A 21,624-nucleotide genomic window follows, 5' to 3' on the forward strand; every position below is an offset into this window, starting at 1 on the left:
AAATCAGAAAAAAATAACAAAAACATAACAGTTGCATTTACCCGTGACACTTTCCTAAGTTTGGCTCCAGCAAGTGCAGCTGCTAGTCCAGTTAGAGGGCGATTTTCTTCAGACATAAATCCGACGGAAAATCCAGAGGCAGGAAGGGGGGGAGCAGGAGGTGGGAGGGGAACAGCAGGTACTTGGCTAGGAAGAGGAGGTGGTGGCGGTGGTGGTGGAGGCCCTGAAGGTGGAAGTGGAGGTGGTGGTGGTGGGCCTGGAGGAGGTGGGGCTGCTGCCGAAGACTGAGCTGGGCCAGGGGGCAACGGGGGTGGGGGAGGAGGTGCAGGTGGTCCTTGGACAACACCTAGTATCAAAGAGAAAAAAAGAGACTATATTAAGGGTTTTGAAAGGAAAGGTCTTATTCTCTCGAAACACAGGTTCATTTTCTCTGTGTATAAGTTAATACTGGGAAGTATCCTTTTTGTAGGCAAGAGAACACTCCAAGTTTCAGCAGGGGAGAACATCCTTATTAAATGCACTAGAAGTATTATATAGTACGCTGTAAGAGATCAGAATTTCAGAGCCATTTAAATACAATAACCCTCCAGTTAGGTTTTGTGCTGCAGCCAAGAACCTTCAGAAGGGAAGCAAGCAACGCTTTTAGAGTAATGTACAAGTATCAAACTGCAGAAGAAAAAAAATTACTTATCAAAATGGCGCGAAGTAAGAAGTACTCATTGTATCGATGAGCATTTAACACACCACCCAAGCATCTGCAACCTGGAAGTGTTTTAGTACCAACACCGACTTCTAAGCCTGAATGAAAGTCTTTCCTCTAAAAAACATCCCAGGAATCAACTTTAATAATTAAACACGGACAGTAATTAGTGAGTTAGAAGACTGACATTTCAACCTGACGAGGACAAGCTCTTCCATTTATTTATGATTCCTTTAACCTTTTACAGTACAGATATGCAGTACAAAATTTGTTTTAAAGAAATAATATCCTGATGTTTAATGCAGCTGCCAAAGTGTTTATATTATGGGAACAATTTCAGGAATTACGATTAAGAGAACAGCCCCACATATCAACTCTATTCCCTTGCTTGACTACAGAACTGACATAAGCTAGTGGAAGTCAGCAACCACCTTAAGCCATCTCTAAAGGCAGGAATTTCATTCGAGAGCCTCCCTGGTTTCCTATCATGCTAACCCTTGAGTAAGTTCAGAAGCATTTTAAACTCTCTAGTGATTACTCACCATCCAAATGCATGCTTTTATTCCATAAAAAAACACAAGACCACTCACCCTATTTCTACTCAATCACAGAGCAGCTCACATTTTAATGCAACACATCTATAAATAGGATCTACTCTGCATGGTTTGTGTGATGAAGCTACATTCTACTTATCGCCCTGGATCCCCTCTACCCAAACCCTTAGCTAAGCTACTGCAGTCTTATGTATATAAGACCTAAATCTATTAAGTCACTATAAAACAGGATTCAGGTTAACAAAGACATTTACATCCATTTAAAACACGTTTATATCACATTGGTAGAGTGTCCATTAAGACTGTCATCTGCTTAAACTAACTTTGTCTTTTTTTAATAATGAAACTTTTTAATCTATTCTGGTAGAATACCACAGAAAGACCAATCAATCACCTTAGGTGCATGCGCATACAGCACACACCTCAATATGAACACTGTCCAGAAAGAAATGCTGTAATTGTTATGCACCACCTTCTAAATTTTAAGCTACATTGTGAGTATCAAAGTGGTTCAAATTATTCCTCACTTAAGGTCATATGTCTAAAGCCACATACACGTACTCCTGCTTCACCTGCCATTAGGAAACTAATGATGCTGCCTATTAATACAATGGTCCCAATAAACAAACAGTGCAAGATTTACCAAGCCAGTATTTGACAAGCTGTTCTCAACAGATGAGAGCTTAAGAAACCAGAATTTTATTTATGACAGACCACAGAACTCTGGCCCTTCTCCCTTACCAGTTTCCAGATGGTATTTCGTTGTGGTATTAAGATCACTGCAACTTTTGAAGCGTTTTGTTAATTCTTCGGAGCAGTTAAGGGCTTTGATACAAATTGTTTTTGACTGCATTACTGATTAGTGAATTAGTAGCAATAACAGAAAGCCTTACCCTGCTGGGTCGTAGGTTCAATCGGCTGAGAGGCTGCCTGCAAGACTGGCTCAGAAGCAGAGGAGTCTCCCAGCACAGAGTTTAGAGAGTTCTCAACAGAGGCAGGGGTAGCTGCAGAGGGAGAAGGGAGAACACTAGGCTTGGATGAGGGAGTCGAGGCATTAGGGGAGTTTGGAGAAGGAGAAGCTTGAGGTCCAGAGAGTGACAGAGGTGGAAAGGAAGGCAGTGGGGGGGGAGGAGGTGGCGGAGGTGGAGTTGGACCTGAGGTAGGCGAAGGAGCTGGATAAGTCACATTTTCAGAAAGCCCATTAGGAGCTGTGGGAGATGTAGGCATTTGGGTCACTGGATTAGAAGCTGACACTGGGAGGACAGGTCTTGGACCAGTAGCTTTGCCTGGTGGACTGCTTATCATTACCGGAGGTGATGGGGGAAGGGGAGCGAAACTGGGCGCAGACCAAGCAACAGGCTTTGTATTTGGAGGCAACGTCGCTGGGGCATTCACAGGAGAAGGGGGCCGAGAACTTTTGTTGAGTGGACGAGGAACCGTAGCATAATGGGGAAGAACAGGGTGGAAAGCTGAGCCTAAAGATGTAGCAAAACGTGATGCAGAGTGCCTTAGAGGCGGTGTAGGGGGAGTGGAAGTCGGTGGTGCAGAAGTCACTACAGCATACTCCGATGTGGACTCTGACATTGGTGCTGAGACTGCTTTTGCATATGATGGAGGAGGTGCTGAAGGAGGCTGGCAACTGGAGTATTCAGGAAGTGGAGTGCTATACGGGGAGTTGTCGAAAGATGGAGCTGGACAGAAGATGGAAAGCAGCAGCAAAGGCAGGATAAAAAAAGGAGAAAGAGAAAAAGGGAGCTAATGAAGCAACAAAACCAGCATTCAAACAAAATGTATAAATGTAGACTACAGTTAGTACCAGAGGATTAGGCACAAGTGAAAATACTGTTAGGAAAGTTTTATACATTATCAACAGCTGCTTAATTTTACCAACCATTTTTGTGCCAACATTTGAATTTACAAATACGTTCTAGGACAAGTTTTCTCAAATCCCATCTGTGAGATGGTTAGATACAGGGTTGATTAATCAGTCTTATCAGCTTTTATCTTCTTGTTTTGTTGCAAATTGCAAGCAAGTGTAGTGATCTTAACATTTGGTACAAATTTTATTAGAAGAATTGTTAACGCAGGCAGCATGTAAATATTATCTCTTTTCCCTAGAGTACTAGAGTAAGCTCCATCACAAACTTCACAGTAGTTGGAATAAATCTACAAATAAAATCCTCTTCTACAGTAACTAGTTTGTTACACAGCATACTCTGACTTTTACCACAAGATGACTTCTTATTTAAATTGAGTTTGTTACTAAAGGACAAAGTGCTTGATTAATGTTCCATTACATTATCTAAGGGAAAGAGCTTCTAATTATCACTGGACACACTTCTAAAGGCAGTGTATTATCTTATCTACAAATTCATGTAACACTTTTCACTGTAATTTACTACGATCATAAGTGAAGCAAAAGTTCATACTGAAAGGCATTTCTCACACTATGACTTCACCTTAGATACATACCCTCTATGTAAACATATTCAAGCTAGTTTTGTCAAATTATCTGATGAGAATACGTTTAATAGAGCATACAACAACAAAATATTTAGAAATTTTAACTCATCATACATTAACCAATGCTGGAGATGCCCAATATGATTCAAGTTCTTCATGCAATCAGGAAGTAAAGCAATGGAGCAAACGTATTTTTACATGTTTTATTTCAGGGTTAGTGGAAAATTATGACAGGAAAGTAATCTTGGACTTCTTGCCATAAGAAAGAAAGAAATTCCACCCAACAAGTTATATACTGACTGCTCTTGCACAGCTATACTCCCTGCCCTTGTTTGTCGCCTCCCACGCCATTACCCAAACACAGAGTACGGTACTTGAACACACTCGGTTTTGAAATTCTTACCAGCATTTGAAATTCTTCTCTCTCTTTCCCATTCCAATTGTTCCCTTTCCAACTGCTCTTGCCGTTCTCTTTCTTGCCTTTCCCGTTCAAGTCGTTCAAGTCTTTCTCGATCCTGCCTCTCCTTTTCCTGTCTCTCCCTTTCTAGGCGCTCTTGCCGTTCCCTTTCTTGCCGTTCTCGCTCCAGTTGTTCCTGTTCTAGGCGCTCTCTTTCAAGTCTCTCCCTTTCTAGCCTTTCTCTCTCCAGTCTCTCCCGTTCCATTCGTTCACGATCCAGCCTCTCTCGTTCCAGCTCTTTCTGCCTTTGTTGCTCTTGCAACTGTCTACAATCATGGAAAAAAAAAAGAAAAGACTAAGCTGCAAAGTTAAAACCAAGAATATCAAATAACTGTTAGAGGACAAAAAGATAAAACAATGAACAGTCTTTGCAACTGTAAGAACAAAAACATGGCATTTGTGCCTACATACAATTCTGAACCATACACTTTATTTTTTGGAGCTGGATAACAGGTGTATTATATTTACAGTAAAAAGACTCATATACCCAGTTTCACAATATTAAATTGGTTAGTAGGAAAGACAGCTTTCAAGAGGTAGGAATAGAAAGCTATTGCTGATAATTCTCTCACTGATGCAATCTTGTGAGTTTGGGATATGGAGTTACATTTGTTCTTTGCATGGTATTTTATACTTGAAGCAGTGAATAAAAGAAGAGTGAAATGGCAATATCATAAATCCCCATCAAAAAACACACATTAGATCTTTCACATAAACTAGTCGGCTAGTATTTATCCAAATTTTACAGAAGCAAAGTGCATACTTTATACATGTACATACTCTACACACTTGCTGACTACACGCACTGAAGTCTCATTAAAACGGGAGTTGAAAAAACTTCAGGGGAAAACTAGACATGATCATAAAAAAAAATTAAAAAATAGGGTGCAGCAGACATGGAAACCCTGCTGGGAGCTGGCAGGGTTTCCAGCCCTTAGCAGTCATTGTGAAGGAAAGCAGAGCGGGGGAAGATGTGGAGAGGAAGAAATCAAGTAAATAACCATGCAAATGAAACAGAATTTCCTAGGGTCAAGAAGTTGGGTGTTTGTTGTTATTGTTCTTTAAGCATTTGTTGCCACTAGGTTGACTGGAAGAAAGGAATTTCCCACAAAAAAATATCAGGAAAAGCTATACACAACCCTATTTTTTTTTCTTTTTTTTATATATATTTTCTCTATTTGTTTTTTAACAGTCAGATAAGATGCATGATTCTAGCCAGCTAAAACACAGCTTTTTGATTCTCAAAGTTTTTTTCATCTCTTGGGAGAGCTCACTACTAAAGATTGTCATTAGTACAATCAGAATAGAAGTTTCAGGAAAGGGAACTACAATAACTAAAAATATGGAAAAACATAGACCGTTTTCTAATCTCAATTTCATGTTTTGCACTATAAAAAGAACTGAACAAGATTTTGCAGAAAGATTTCAGAGACATTTTAACGTAATTGTCAGAATCATCCTTACAACAACACACATATTCAATTGCAGTGATTAAGGCAGTAATTTTGCCAATGTAGTTAAAAGACTGCCTAATGCAAGAGATCTCTCCTCAGTCTGCAAAACAAGTCGATGTTGTCCAACATCTATAGCTGTTCAGTACTGTAACCAGCCTACACCCGTTACCTCCACATAAAATCAGTAAAATCTTTGAAAGCTGAACTTTACAGAACTAAGGAAAACTTTGCTGTGAACAGGAAGAAACTGAATTAAAAAAATGAGACAGGCACTAAAAATAGTCATTACGCCAGAACTTTGTTTTCCAGAAACTCCGAGGGCAAGAAAAATCAAGTCTTTAGGGTGCGATAAACAATGCTGATGGGTCTTTTTGTTTCAATCTCTTTTTCTCTCCCTTCCTGCTATGCAATGCATAGGTAAGAAAGATCCAAATAGCCTCAGGCTGTCCCATGAAACCACCTCAACAAGCTCTACTTGAAAACTAAACTGTAACTTTGGATGGCTGGAAAGCCTTAGCTTATGCATTTAAAAAAAAAAACAAAAAAAAAAACACACAAACCAAAACCAAAACAAAAAAAAAAAAAAAAAAAACCACCCAATTTTAAGTCCACCTAGATCATGTCTCTGGAATGCAAACTTCACATAGACTTTGTAATAGCAGTATTCTACTGATTATTTATAACCTAAACCAAAAGCTTACTACTATATCTTATTCACATGTCTATCTCAGCTTATAACAATTTAGTCATAATCTAATCAATTTGTATGCCTTTGAAGAAATACTACTTCCTCAAAATAACCTGTCAGATAGATGAAATGACTTAAAAGCAAAGAGAATTGGAAGTAGTACATCTGGCTACTAACTAGGGAAAGGTCATGGGTTATACCAAAACCAGTAGAAGCCAGGCTATCAGGGACAAAACATGATGGGCATAAAAACTCTTTCCCTTATAACTACATTAGTACTAATGTAAATACATTACTATTAATTGTAGGATGCACTTTTTTCCTTTCAGTATTTCCAAGTGTTTTTAAAAATCAGGAATCAGAAATCACACGTTTTTAAAAAACTCACGTATTATACATGAAATAAATACTAATTTTCCCCAAAAATATAAATTTGTATCCACCTTAAAAGGATTAAGATTAGCAAAACCTCAGCAAAAATACTTTTAAATTATCAGAAGAAATAAAGGAACACATTTTACGAAGGATAAAAAAAAAAAAAACATTAACCTTGTCAGTATCCAAACTTCTACTAACCACTGCTAATAAGCCTCCCAAAAGATGTTACGAAAACAAAGCCATATCAATACTACTTTCTAGTAGTCACGCACCAAGTTCTCTTTGTTTAATAGTACTGCACCAATCTATGATATAATCTAAAACTGTAAGCAAACAGCAAGTATTTAATAATGACAGAAAATACAAGTATTCTGGTACTGAGTTTTGAGAACCTCTAACATTTTTGATTACTTACGACAGAAATCGGTCAACTTTTGGTCCATTACGTCCCTGAAAGACAACAGGTGGCTTGTATACCTTCATTACTCCTAATCTATACACTTATGCTTTCTGCTGTTCTTGGACTCTTTATTTATGAAGCAGTGATGACTTTGAAGTTATTTATAAATATTAACTCAATAAATTCCTCAGTATCATATTAGATACCAACTCTCTGACTCATATTCCTGACAATATATTTACCACGGCTGGAAGAGAAGGTAAATTTATATTCATGACTAGCACAGAGGCATGCTATGAACTAATAATATATTTTAAAATGCTAAGTAACTCTGAAGTTATTAACAAATACCTATGTGAAGTGAAGTAGCTCTCTTCCTAATAACCAGTAGAATTTCTATACATTGCCTAACACTGACATAATGAAAAATATCTCCTATGAAAATAGAAAGACTTTACTTTTGAGGATCCAAAATCAAAGCTGAAGTGTTTTAAAGTTTAATATTGATGTATTTAAATCAGAGCAAGTTAATGGAAGTTAACAGTTATCTTCAAATACTCCCATAGTTATTTTTATAGGGAAAGCACACAGCCTGCATTAAGGTTTTTAAAAAGAAAGTAATGAATTTATCAATTCACCAAATTAAATGATTTCATCGACCACCCAATCTGTAATCTTGGTCTCATAAAAACCTCAGTGTTTTACATTGCATATCTGCAATATCTAATGGCTTTATAAACTGTTATTCAATGCACAATAAATAATGCAAACGTTCATGTGCAGCAAAATGAAGTAAAAGCACTACTTTAGCCCTTTTATTCAAAACATAAAGCATCTAAATGCTTTCTAAAATGGAAAAAACGTTGAACAAAAAGAGAGACACTTTTGTTGATAATGATCAAAATAATTCTTCTATTCACTGTTTCCACAAGATTGTTGAACAATGGTTACAAAAGCATCAGGTCACTTGAAGATCCCTTTAATATGCCATTCTTCACTGAGCACTCCTTTGGCAAAATGTTTGTGAGGAAATATTAGTGCCTGCAAAAGCCCTGAAGCTGCAAGCCCTGTAAATCTGAAATTAGCCCTACTTCAAGAAAAAGGTTGGAGTAGATGACCTCCACAGGATCCCATTACCAACTTGACATCTAAGCAGATTTTTGTCTGTGGACTTAGAATCACTGAAAACATATTTTCATAAACTCCTTTACAGTGGAGTTGGTCAAACAGTGCTGAATTCGGGTATACTTAATGGGAGGGATATGAGACCACAGCATTTAAGACAGCTATTACTAAGCCACATCTTAAACAGAAACCCTCACACCAACAGACACACATTTCACAAGCAATAGACTCCACAAAGCCTACATTTCTCTTGAAATCACAATTCCATGCTCCTTTTTACACAATAACATTTATTCATTCCCTTCTCCTGCACTACCTCGTCTTACTACTTCCTACAGAACTTAATTCTGCCCACACCATCTTTACCGAGACTGGAAATGTCACCTACAGATCTGCTAAAAGTAAGGCATACATAAACCTCTTTATTCCCAACTATTTACTACTCTCTACGTTATGGTAGTAAGGCTATTGCTATTATAGTCTGGAAGCTTAGAGCTTATGCATTAAGTGTCTTTTAAGTTCTACAGTGCACAAGCTCTAAACTAGAACTGAACTGTATTATAACTACATGCTTACTGTAATACATGGAGACTGCAGAGTCATTCGTGAAATGGTTTAACAAAATCGTATGTTTGTCTTCGACTTGATGACACAACAATTTTTTCTACAATGCGGCTATCAGCATGAGTAAATACTGGAATGCCAGTTCCCTATCCTTTTTCTTGAGGAAAATAAAAAATAAAAATCAAAAACAGGACCAGACTTCAAAGAGGACGTTATATTAGATGAAAACAAGTACAGCACACTGATAAAATGAGAAGTGAAGCCATAAGGATGTATCTAATAATACAGCCTTCTTGCATAAAGTTTCAAGAGACTTTTGGGGCTCTTAATATTGGGCAGCTTTTCTTTCTGGAGACATCCATCTACAATGCTTCTGTAAGAGTATTTCAGCATTATAAATTTCAATTAATACAGCTTTCTAAAGGAACAGAAGAGGAATTTAAAAAAAAAATAAATTACTGTGGAACAGAAAAAGCTCATCAAAACAACATTTTAAAATCTGTCAATCTGTCAAAAATTAAAGTGACATAAAAAGAGACCTTTATCAAGACAGCAGGTTTAGAAGTAAACACATTAAACACAGATTTGTAATGGGCTTCTTGATATTCATTTTTGAACAAGGTAAATTTCAGATAGTGATCCCTGCTCACATTAAACGAGTGTCGTATATTCTAGGAAGAAGACAAGCATGACCAATTTTAATGTCAATACTTTGTTACACGTGTGTAGCTAATTAATCAAATATATAATATGAATCATTTCCAAATTAGGAATCTGTTTCTGATCACCTCTACATAAAGAAGCCAAATTAAAAATATTAAATAGAAATATCTTCAGTGCCATTGCCAGTTAGATCCAGCATGCTAATTTATTTTTTCAGTTACCACTGAAAACCATTATGTGTATTTGCAGTGTCAAACTGGGTGACTTCCTATTTATTCAAGGACCCTGTTCCCTGCATCCGTACTGCACATGACCTAAACTGCTCCCAGCATCCCTTCTGGAAGGGAACAGCTAATCTCCTGGGAGTAACTTGATGGTAAAATAATTCAGGATTGCTTCACAGGCAGCATGGTTAAGGCAGACCAAGGTCTGTTTTTCAGTCAACCCAGTCTCATACCACCAACCTAGAGGACTTTGCCTTTTTACATACCCTAGTCCCAGACACTTCACATACTGCACTAACCCATATTGCAATGCAATAAAAATTATAGAATATCCTGAGTTGGAAAGGACACATAAGGATCATCAAGTCCAACTCCTGGAGAAGAAAAAAAAAAAAAAAAATGGAGGAAAAAAGGACTATGGCAGCTAGGAAGTTTTTTTCCCAGAACTCGGCCACATGATTGACACATACTAATTATTAAAATGAACTGTGGAAAAAAATAAACATGTTAAAAATGCTACAGGGGACAGGATCCAGTGGCCTCTAGTTGAACAGAAAACAGCTACATTAGGGGGAGTGCCAACTGGCCAGAGGAACAGTCTTCTCCCTGAGGGCAGCACAGCTATCACTAATATTGCTATAGTCGAATATTAAACTAGAAAAGGTTCTGTAAGTTTATACATCAGAAGCAGAAAATAAAGATTGTGGGGTGTTTCTTTTTTGTTTGTTTGTTTCTTTTTTTGGGTAATGAATTAAGATAGAAGAAAGGGGAACAAGCTATCCCACACAGTATTTTGATTTAGATATTTTGATCCACATCCAGTAAGAAAAATTGACGTTCCACTAGACGACTTATTTTCTATTTTAAAAGGTTAAAAGTTCCTTCCTTGCTTACTGATTTCCTCTTTATAAACATGTCTCAAAAACTGAAGTTCTAACAGTCGCTGGAAAAGTAATTAGTCTGGCTGAAAATGACAGCAGTGAAGTCTTCCATTTCCAATTTGAATTTCAATTCTTTCATGACAAGCCAGTAAGAGCAATCCTTGCAATCTGAGGACGGGTGGAGATTAAGAAGAAGGAACCAAACAACAAAGTTTTTACACAGTAAAGCTGCATTACTGAAAATTGCAACCATATAAACGCTGCCCTAATGCAACAATTTTAAGTAATTTTTTAGTAATTTTAAGTCTTTGACATTTACTTTCTCATCATCAGTGACGAGTTACTGAATTCTTTAATAGAACAATTTGTTCTCTTACAGTACCATACCTTCTCTGTATGTCCAATTCTTCTTGTGATGGACCATTCTGTACTTGAGAGGGAAGCTGTGAATTCTGTCGAGGCAACGTAGGACCTAGAAGTGAAGACAGATCATTCATTATTTGCATTTCTTCTTTGGAGGGGGGTGGGAAAGCGAGGGGGTGAGCACAAAAAATCAAGGATAAAGGACAGCCATCACATGACGTAGGATCTGTCTGCTTCTGCTTCTTAAGCCAAACAAGCTCAACAACGTAATACAGCAAATAAAAGCTGCAACAAATGTTACCTGACATATCTGCAGAATGGCTTTATATCACATGGATGGAAGTTTCACAGAAATGCAAAATAAATTTATATATATGTGATAGCACTTAACAAAAGCTTTGAAAAGCACTCCAAGTCTGTTTCTTAAAACAATGGACAAATATTCTTGGAGGAACAGAAAAGGCTCAAAAAATTAAAAGCACTCACCTAAATAGAACACTGGAAATTAAAAAGAAAAAAGAAAGAACAAGGAGAAAAAACATCAGAACTTTATCACGAAATTGAGAGAAGGAAAGTAAGTATGTTTCTGTAAATCACACCAAAATTTACTCAAGATTTTAGCTTGTCAACTTGGATAGAAGCACTTCGTTTTTGCATAGGCAAGTATTGCATCCAAAGGAACAGAGGCATGCAGCAAATGTACAAACTGTGCATTCTGATAAATGCAAGAAATGTAAAAGAGAAAGACGACATTCATCTGTGACTTTTTGCTGATGATCAAGTCTGTGTTATAAGGCTTTCAAATTGTATATTAGATCCGTGCTTTATAGGCAAAGATGTTTGTATTCCTCATGAATCTCTATAGAGCATGAAACCAATTAAAAAGTATTAACAGAAGTGAAGGATAGAGAAATTTTGAATTGTGTACAGTACAGTGAATTTGTCTGTAAAAATGGTCAGTGAAGCAGGAAATTATTTCAATGATAACTACACTTCAGATTATGGAATTCTGAATCAAGAATTAAGAACAATCAACATTTATCCAGTTCTGAGGAGGTCTCGAAACGAAACAAACTTCTTCCAAAGATTCCACCAAACTAGTTAGAGTAGGGAAATTGCAATGAGATCTCATCCATCTCATTATGTCAAGACATTGAAGTTGTTTGCCATCTGAACTTGTGAAAGTCACCCAAAACACAAAGAGATCATGTATGATAGATTGAGACCGCAAGAACAGTTGATCTGCATCAGATTCAGCAAGCAAGCGCCCTCTTTGAAGGTTACACGAAAAGATTCACGTACTTAGAACAGCACGGTATTGCCTTCGCTGTGGTCATAAAGAAAATGATAAATTTGTTTACAATCTACTCTATAGTTAATACATAATGCAAACTGACTTATAAAAGACAGAAGCAGAAAGCATTACAGAGGTTGTCTTTCTTAGTTCTTCTTTTTAGCAATCATTAGGTCCTCACGTTTAAGTGTATAATGATGCAATGGATGTACTATTTTGCTTGGAGTATATCTCCAAGAGCTATCCACAGATGTGAATTTATATTATTCTTAATGCAAAACACCTAACTGCAATGATAATTAATAATAAAGTTATCAATAAAATAGAAACATCTGTCATATTGCTCATCTGGAAAACTTTTTGACTTTAAAACTTCCAATGTTACAAGTCCCTCCACTCTCATCTCCTCTTTGTGACAGGTGTTAGGCTTTTATGCCTATTAAGCCATGACTGCAGCTCCCAAGCAGCCAGGGAAGCAGCCCATATGTTTGCATGCTGCAGCCTTTCACAGACTTTGGGAATTAGACAACCCAGTGGCAGCTGTGTAAAGATGCTAGATACCATTACTGCTTGCTACATCTAATATATTTCCTTCCCTAAGATCTGTCATTTCTCAGTACAAGTCACAATAATCTAAGCATTAAAAATAAACAAGCAAAAACCAAAAATATAAAAACCATCTTTTGATCATACTGTTATCCCTAGGTCCACGTCCAGTACACCTAGCCAATAAGCAGCTGCAACAGACATGAAGGTCTTTTAATTCATTCTGTACAACCAGGTGCTTAGCAAGCTTCTGCAAAGCACACACGTCTGACTTAGGTACTATTATTTATGCACAGTCAACTTGTGAAACAATCTCCCTTGCTACTTCTGATTGTTTTTTCCAGTTTGCCCAGCTTACCTCCTACTGAGCTTGTGGTACAGATGTCCAGCAGGGGGGGCACCTCAACCAATTCCCCTATTTTCATACCCTTTCATCTAATGACCCTTAATAAGCAAAAGGTTACTATGAGTCACTCTGAAACGTTCCTTCAGCCACTTCCTTATTGTTATTTTCATCCTTATCTCCTTTGGTTTTGTTAGCTCAAGGCTACGGCTCAGGACTACAACACTACAGCCACTTACCAATTGGAACTATTTGGTACTGAAATGCAGAAGAAACAAAAACTTGGAACCTCCACCTGCTTAGTCTCCTGTATTAACTGGTCTCGAACAGAGTATTATTAGATATTCACACCATGCTGCAGTGGCTGACTTCATACTGTCACTCTGCAGCCCTTCTGCTGGTGCCCCCTCCTCATTCCTTCTTGTGCTGTCACCCTCAGAAACAAATCATCTCACTGTTTGTGCTCACTGCTCATCCACTGCTTATGGAAGACTGAGATGGGACAGAAGGGAAATGAAGTGGCAGAGACCAGTTGTTGTAATTTGGCTTTGTTATTCTACAAGCAGAATTTCATAGTAAAATCTGTTCTCACAACCTCCAGCTTTTCACTCTCAGTCAAAAAGTCGCCATTTGTGACCTGGGAAGCCGACCTACTCCAGTAAGCTCCGGTGCTTTTTATAATCTATACATGCAAGAAAGCTGAAGGCAATCACCTGCAAAGCAGCTGACACGGTTGGTTTTATTACTTATATATACTTTTTACCAGGAAAAAATGCAACCTTAGTAGACCAAAGGCTTTCAAGAAAGAAATGGTGAGCTACCAAGCCATTAGGAATGTTCACCAAGGAAATCCCCTCTGAGTCCCCTACTGAAGTAGCCACCATGCTGATGGACGCTGGCAAGTTAAAGGTATGTACCCAGGGGGAAAGGTATCTTTTACGCTATAAAATTAATTTACTCCAAGAAGTCACGACCACCACTTCCTTGCTAAAACAGCACTGTCCAGACAGGGGGACAGATGCTATAAACAAACAAGCAGGAGCTAGGTGATAAAAAGCTTTCTTTAATGTTTCTGAACGCTTCAGGATACATCAGCGATATCAAGCGCCCAGAGAAATATTCACAGATCCTGCCTGGACAAAAAGTCTGTTCCATCAACAGAATCTCTTTATCTTCAAAGACCAGTACAAGCCAAGTAGAAAAGGCTGAATCATCTACTCATTTCAAGTCTTAAGGAAAATCTAACATCTTTCTTTTTCTAAAGAAACTACAGATGGTGCAGTCTGTGGTGTACTTTGACAAAGGATATAATTTCATATACTAATTTGTTCAGCAGTAGTTCAGTTTATAGGTTTTCTGCTTTTCAGCTTATTCTCACGTTTGCATCACCCTTCCTCTACAACAGTTGGGGCACCTATCTAGTGAGAGATGGACTGAAACTCCAATGCATTAAAAATCCCGGGGGGAAAGCATGAAAAAATTGTTTTCCCCAGCTAAATCAGGACCTGATCCGGTTCTTCCCACAGCCATGGAGACAGCTATGCTGGCATAGCTCAACAAATGACACCCAGCTGCTGGGGACTGCTTGAGCCAAACTGAGCATCCCCTTTTTAAACCACAAGCAGTGTTGTAGTTTACCAAGTTCCTTAACTTCCTTTTCACCTCAAATTGACTTCTTACCTCTACGTCCCTTCAAGAGCTGAATTTATTAATTCCCGTTGCACAACACTATGAAAGTATAGTTGGCAAATTGACAATAGAAACACGTTTTTCTCAGTGCCTTTCCAGGTTTTTTCCCTGGTGTTTGGGAATATATTGTCTACTTTGGAGTTTCACCTGAAACTCTCCACCCTGCTTCTTTTAAAATCACTTGTGTGATGTTAGCAGTATTGACAAAGCACCAGAAGACATTGCATTCCTACCCTAAGAAAAAACAGGATATTTACTGTTCAAGATAGGAATAATACATGTATTGCGGGTTATATACCTATAATGTGTATTTTCGTTTAGCTGGACAGACTTCCTTGGGAGGTGGCAATATAAGGATAGGCCAAGCCAACATGCACACACCTGCAATTACTGTAATGTTCATTTACAGTTCAAGACAGTCTAAGAGTACAATCTTTTTTTTTTTAATCTAGTATCTTCATAAAAACTTAGTCAACTGGATGACACGAGAATTTTAGTTTAAGATCTCATTTTTGCCTTAGAGAAACAATTATATAAACAACCCAGTAATTAAGAATTTCTACCAGTTTATTTCTCAGTGTATCAGTGCCAAAGCTAAGCAACATACCAGTCGTATAGTCTGATAGTCAAAGCAAAGTACGAATGACACGAAAGCAGACAGCAAGTTAATTTGTACAGACATATGCTATAAAGATAAGTATCGCGTAACAGTGAAAACCTTTTCAAAAGACGATAAAGGACAATTTGAGCACACCTACTAAGCAAAGAGCACACCCCAGGCAAAAGTTCAAAGGCAGAGTTAAAAGATGTATTTCTGTTGTGGAATATAAGAATGTTTTTTGTTTGTTTGTTTTGTTTTTAAATAAACCAAGTGATGTATTTTAATAAATGCTTGAAGATTTTTCTAAGTGAATGGAAAGCAGACTTTTTCAGAGAGTGATACATGAAAGTAATAGGAAAAGTGATCATGGGGAAATGACCTCTTTCACTTCACTCTACTTCCTTCTCCTCCTATTCAGAGCCTGTCCTATTGTAGAGCATTACAGAACAGAATTTAGGGAAAGTTGTTAACTAGTGTTTAGCAAAGGTAAAGTGGCATCTAGACCTCTCATCTAGACCTGGATTTGTATTATGGATTATAAGCAAGGCTACAATGGTCAAACACTAGGGCATTAACAAGCAACAAAACTGCTCTAGTACTTCTATTCAAGCTAATTACTTTCCAATTAAGACTTCCCATTCCTTCAAATATCTGCCTCTTCATATGTGACTCCCATTTTATAAGTGCTTTCAGTTGATTTAATTGACTCATTTTGATTTATTTTAGCTAATGGTGATTATGTTGCTTTTCCTGTATAGAAATTAATGTTTTTCATTTCACTTCACAGGTACTTTTAGCTGCACAAGGTAGTAAGAAGGGGCCAAGGATAACAAAAACATTCAATAAAGCGTATTTGAATTTGAGTACAGATAAGCTTTCTATTGAAGGGAGCAGAGCCTCTTATCAATGCCAACAGAGCCTTGGAAACAAGGCTGTTGGGTGTTACACTTGGCTTGGGAACAAGCTTGCTTGGTGGCCCTCAGCAAGCTTGTGGCTTCCCTCTCTGCTTCTCTCTTTTATGTAGGGGGAGACAGAGACAAAGCTTCTAGAACAGAGTGCTAAGGTCACTCCTACAAACTTAACAAAATTATTTTAAGGTATCAAAGGTTAAATTTATCAGCACCATCAGTAAGGTATTCATTACTTGTTTCCCCAGTTCTGTAAAAGTTTCTTTAAGTAACAATGTTATCGGTGATAACTGACAATTTTTTATTAATACCAAAAAATTGAGCCTTTATAATCTACAGTTATGTTCATGAATGTATGACAACGCCCTGATTACAAAAGATGTCAGATATAATATAGCTGCAACTTCTACTCGTAATATTTAAGACAAGAACATGAACCCTTCTTGACACTCCCTGATGTTTATTAAACAAAACTTTATTCATAAAACTACTATACTTCTATCTATGGCTGCCCTGCAGTTAAGACCAACTCAAATTTTAATGAAGTTCTTTTTGGTTGCCCACCCAAACTGTAACACTTTCACTTGATTCAACACTAATCCTCGAGAATTACAAAAATCACCAAAAATACCATAACGGCAATACTTAAAGGTGAGCATAACCCTGAAAACTTGGGGGAAAAAAAAAAAAAAAAGGAAGTATTTTGTCCAATAAACAGTTAAAACTCCTTTTAGATCAGTATTTTGGCCAATAAATCAGAATTATAGAAGCTAGTAACTACAAAAAAAATATTTAATCAATGCCATACTTAAAATAAAAAGAAAAAATTACTATCAAAAACAGATCTCTTCTTCTGCTTCTGACAACCCAGGTAATAATAGCACATCACATTACAGCTGCTCTGACAAGCAGTGCTGACAGCCTGTTCCAGGAGGCTGCCAGAGTACAGGTACAGCATAATTACTTCACTACAAAATCCTTTCTCTCTTGAAACAAGCTGTAGCATGATGTGAAACAACAGTGTGGGAAACGTTTTGAGCTCTTCTCCCCTTCTTCCTTACTCCTCCCCGTAAATTTCTCATTTCAGCCTTCTATAGTCTCTACACATACTCCAATTAGGCAACTGCAGTTTTCATCCTGGTTTGCATTTTCCAAAGATACTAAATTACTCACCCTATAAGTAAGTACCTTCCCCTATAAGGGGTGATTTAATGAACGATCTTCGTTGTAAGAGAAAGGATCACAGATCAGTGTATTTTAGAAGCTGTGGATAAAGCATGCATCTTTTCTCCATAAAAGTTTGGTCATTAATAATTGAACAACTGAACTTCTATGGTTACTAAAGAATTTAACGAAAAGTAACCTCAATTTTGTTTTTACTGTTAGACCAGCAAAATACAGAGACTGGGGGGGAGAGCTATATTTCTTTCTCTTCCTCCTATGAATTCAAGCGTCTCCTAAGGCAATATTAAAACAGTTTCACTGAAAACATTCCTATCCTGGTCCTTCTATCTAGAATGCCCTAAAATCATGTAAAGTTGTAACAAAGATGAAATTAACTGTTAAATATTCATACAAAAAAAACATAACTAATTTAAGATAGATTGAGTTATATTAGAAAGAATCAAAATAGCCTTGTTGACAGTTACATCTTTCAAGCATCCCTTCTTCTTCTGCAAACAAACAACCCAAAGTACCACCTCAAATGTAAATTACACATATCAATCTCATACTTGTTTTCTTTTTTTCTTAACAAGGTCTTTTTGGGGCTGAAGACTGATGACCCACAAAATAATACCTCTTCCCACTGAACTGGAAGGTACTTTTTGCATCAAATCTCAATATGATAAGTAACTGGAGAAGTCACTCATCACACTCCTTCAGCAACTGGAGAAAGGGAAATATCACTCACATTTTTAAAAATGGTAGAAAGGAGGACCCAGGGAACTACAGACTGGTGAGTCTCCCCTCTGTGCCTGGCAAGAACACCAAACAGATCCTCCTGGAAGCAATGTCAAGGCACATGCAGGACAAGGAGGTGATGTGAGACAGCCAGCACGGCTTCATCAAGGGCAAATCCTGCCTGACCAATCTGATGGCCTTCTGTGATGGAGCGACTGCATCAGTCGACAAGGGAAGACTGACTGACTTCTATAAGGCCTTTGACAGGGTCCTATATTACATCTTTATCTCTAAAATTGTTAAGAGTTTGGAGGGTGGATAAAAAAAAAAACTGGCTGGACGGCCAAACTCAGAGAGTTGAGGTCATTGGCTCTATGTCCAGGTGGCGGCCAGTGACAAGCGGTATCCCTCAGGGGGTCCATCTTGGGACCAGTGCTGTTTAGTATCTTTAGAAACGACAAAGACAATAGGATTGAGTGCACCCTTAGCAAGTTTGCACGTGACACCAACCTATGTGGTATAGCTGATACAACAGAAGGAAGGGATGCCATTCAAGAGGACCTGGACAAGCTTGAGAATTGGGCCCCCATGAACCTAACGAGGTTCAACAAGTCCAGGTGCAAAGTGCTTCATCTGGCTCAGGGCAATTCCAGAGATGAGTACAGACTGGGAGAAGAACTCATTGAGATGAGACCTGCAGAGAAGGACTTGGGGGTTCTGGTGGATGAAAAGCTTGATGTGAGCCAGCAGTGAGTGCTTGCCGCCCAGAAGGCCAACTGCGTCCTGGGCTGCATCACCAGAGGAGTGGGCAGCACAAGAAGGATGTGGAGCTGTTAGAGCAGGTCCAGAGGAGGATCACAAGGATGATCGGAGGGCTGGAGCACCCCTCCTATGAAGAAATGGTGAGAGCTGATGGTGTTCAACCTGAAGAAGAGAAGGCTCCTCAATGCATCCTTTCAATACTTAAAGGGTTCTTATAGAAAAGACAGAGAGCAACTTTTTTACACTGGCAGATTGCGATAGCATATAGGGAAATGGTTTTAAACTAAAAGAAGGGAGACGTAGATGAGATGTTAAGACGAAATTCTTCACTCAGAGGGTGGTGAGGCCCTGGCACCGGTTGCCCAGAGAAGTTGTGGATGCCCCATGCCTGGAGGTGCTCAAGACCAGGCTGGATGGGGCTTTGGGCAGCCTGGTGTGGTGGGAGGTGTCCCTGCACATGGCAGGGGGTTGGAACTAGGTAATCTTTTAGGTCCCTTCCAATGAAAGCTGCTCTATGATTCTGTGATACATCTTCCCATCTCCCAAAGCATAATTTACTTATTTGCCCTTATTCCTTCAAAGGAATAATCAATTTTCTCAGACATTGGAGAACTTTCTCACTCATGTCATTTCCTTTCCTTGTGGCTCTTCTCTCATTCCAGAGTCACTTTGATAGCAACACTGAGCTCTATTTAATGCAGATATGATTTTTTTTGTAATGCGATGCAAAACCTATACAGAAACCAGTCATCTTTATTCAAGACATTTAAGACCATTCACTGAGTACCCGAACAAACAGCATGCAACCTTAAAGCCATAAAACCTCTTTAAATGATTTCTTGAACTGCTGACACATTTGTCATTTGATTAAGGTGCAGTAAATTTGCAGTAATTGCCTCAGACAATTATTTAATGAAATGAAGTCTTTCAAAATTCTCCCGAGTATCAACTGAAGAAAGTTTGGTTCATTTTTTGTTTTGTTATGTTTCCCACAGCAATCTCCTCAAGAAACTGGCTGCTCATGGCTTGGACTGGTGTAAGCTTCATTGGGTTAGAAACTGGCTGGATAGCCGGGCCCAAAGAGTCGTGGTGAATGGAGCCAAGTCCAGTTGGAGGCCAGTCACTAGTGGAGTCCCCCAGGGCTCGGTGCTGGGGCCGGTCCTCTTTAATATCTTCATCGATGATCTGGACGAGGGCATCGAGTGCACCCTCAGTAAGTTTGCAGATGACACCAAGTTAGGTGTGTGTGTCGATCTGCTCAAGGGTAGGAAGGCTCTGCAGGAGGATCTGGATAGGCTGCACCGATGGGCTGAGGTCAACTGCATGAAGCTCAACAAGGCCAAGTGCCGGGTCCTGCACCTGGGGCGCAATAACCCCAAGCAGAGCTACAGGCTGAGAGAGGAATGGTTGGAGAGCTGCCAGGCAGAGAAAGACCTGGGAGTGATGGTGGATAGTCGACTGAATATGAGCCAGCAGTGTGCTCAGGTGGCCAAGAAGGCCAACAGCATCCTGGCTTGTATAAGAAGCAGTGTGACCAGCAGGGCTAGGGAAGTGATCGTCCCCCTGTACTCAGCTCTGGTGAGGCCGCACCTCGAGTACTGTGTTCAGTTTTGGGCCCCTCGCTACAAGAAGGACATCGAGGTGCTTGAGTGAGTCCAGAGAAGGGCGACGAAGCTGGTGAGGGGCCTGGAGAACAAGTCCTACGAGGAGCGGCTGAGGGAGCTGGGCTTGTTCAGCCTGGAGAAGAGGAGGCTCAGGGGCGACCTTATCGCTCTCTACAGGTACCTCAAGGGAGGCTGTAGCGAGGTGGGGGTTGGCCTGTTCTCCCACGTGCCTGGTGACAGGACGAGGGGGAATGGGCTAAAGTTGCACCAGGGGAGGCTTAGGTTGGATCTTAGGAAGAACTTCTTTACCGAAAGGGTTGTTAGACATTGGAACGGGCTGCCCAGGGAAGTGGTGGAGTCACCATCCCTGGAGGTCTTTTAAAAGATGTTTAGATGTAGAGCTGAGTGATCTGGTTTAGTGGAGCACTGGTCAGTGTTAGGTCAGAGGTTGGACTCGGTGATCTTGGAGGTCTCTTCCAACCTAGATGATTCTGTGATTTTGAGTACATTTCCTAAAAGGTATGTGGTATGGGTTTGTAGCTGTAGTAGCCTACCTTAATATTCCAGGCTAATACACACTCCTGCATATTGTCTTTCTTTTCTGGTGTGCAGGTAGCCTACGGTCTGCTCAACTAGCCAGAGGAATAGGGTCTGGTTGCATAGCTGCTACTTAATACAACCATTCAAAGCAGAACTGAGTGGAAACCCACTGACTTTTGTATTTATTTAAATAACTGGAGTTCAAACTTAAAAGAAAATACAATGATCACATGTTCAGGTACTGTAGATCAGGGAGAGAAAAGACTAGACATGCAGCATATTTCAAGCAATTCCACTGACAAGGCAGCCATCACTTTATAGTCCTTTGAGACATATGTACCATGTTGTTTTTTAATAAGAAAATTGCCAGTTGCAGTTATGGCTTTATTCTACTCTAACTTCAAACACTTTCATTCTGCATTCTAAACTCATTAGAATGACAAAAAGGCTGTCACTGTACTCTGTGCTACATGCACCACTTCTTTGCTTTTGCAGATCCACTAGAGGGAGGGAAACCCTCA

General features: G+C 39.0%; 1 protein-coding gene across 6 annotated transcripts in view; it reads right to left on the reverse strand.

The window, feature by feature from the left end:
- ENAH (ENAH actin regulator) overlaps window positions 1-21,624 on the reverse strand; it is an 86,652-nt gene that overhangs the window by 16,998 nt on the left and 48,030 nt on the right. The window contains exons 4-8 of one of the 6 annotated variants that reach the window (XM_032183929.1): window positions 11,401-11,412; window positions 10,939-11,023; window positions 4,121-4,440; window positions 2,148-2,945; window positions 42-346 (exon numbers count right to left, since the gene is read on the reverse strand). In XM_032183929.1, the coding sequence (XP_032039820.1) occupies window positions 42-346; window positions 2,148-2,945; window positions 4,121-4,440; window positions 10,939-11,023; window positions 11,401-11,412 (1,520 nt within the window). The remainder of the gene's footprint in view (window positions 1-41; window positions 347-2,147; window positions 2,946-4,120; window positions 4,441-10,938; window positions 11,024-11,400; window positions 11,413-21,624) is intronic. The other 5 variants (XM_032183931.1, XM_032183930.1, XM_032183932.1 and 2 more) reach the window with 5 other exon arrangements.

This window comes from Aythya fuligula, chromosome 3, assembly GCF_009819795.1.
Source record: "Aythya fuligula isolate bAytFul2 chromosome 3, bAytFul2.pri, whole genome shotgun sequence".
Taxonomy (NCBI): Eukaryota; Metazoa; Chordata; class Aves; order Anseriformes; family Anatidae; genus Aythya; species Aythya fuligula.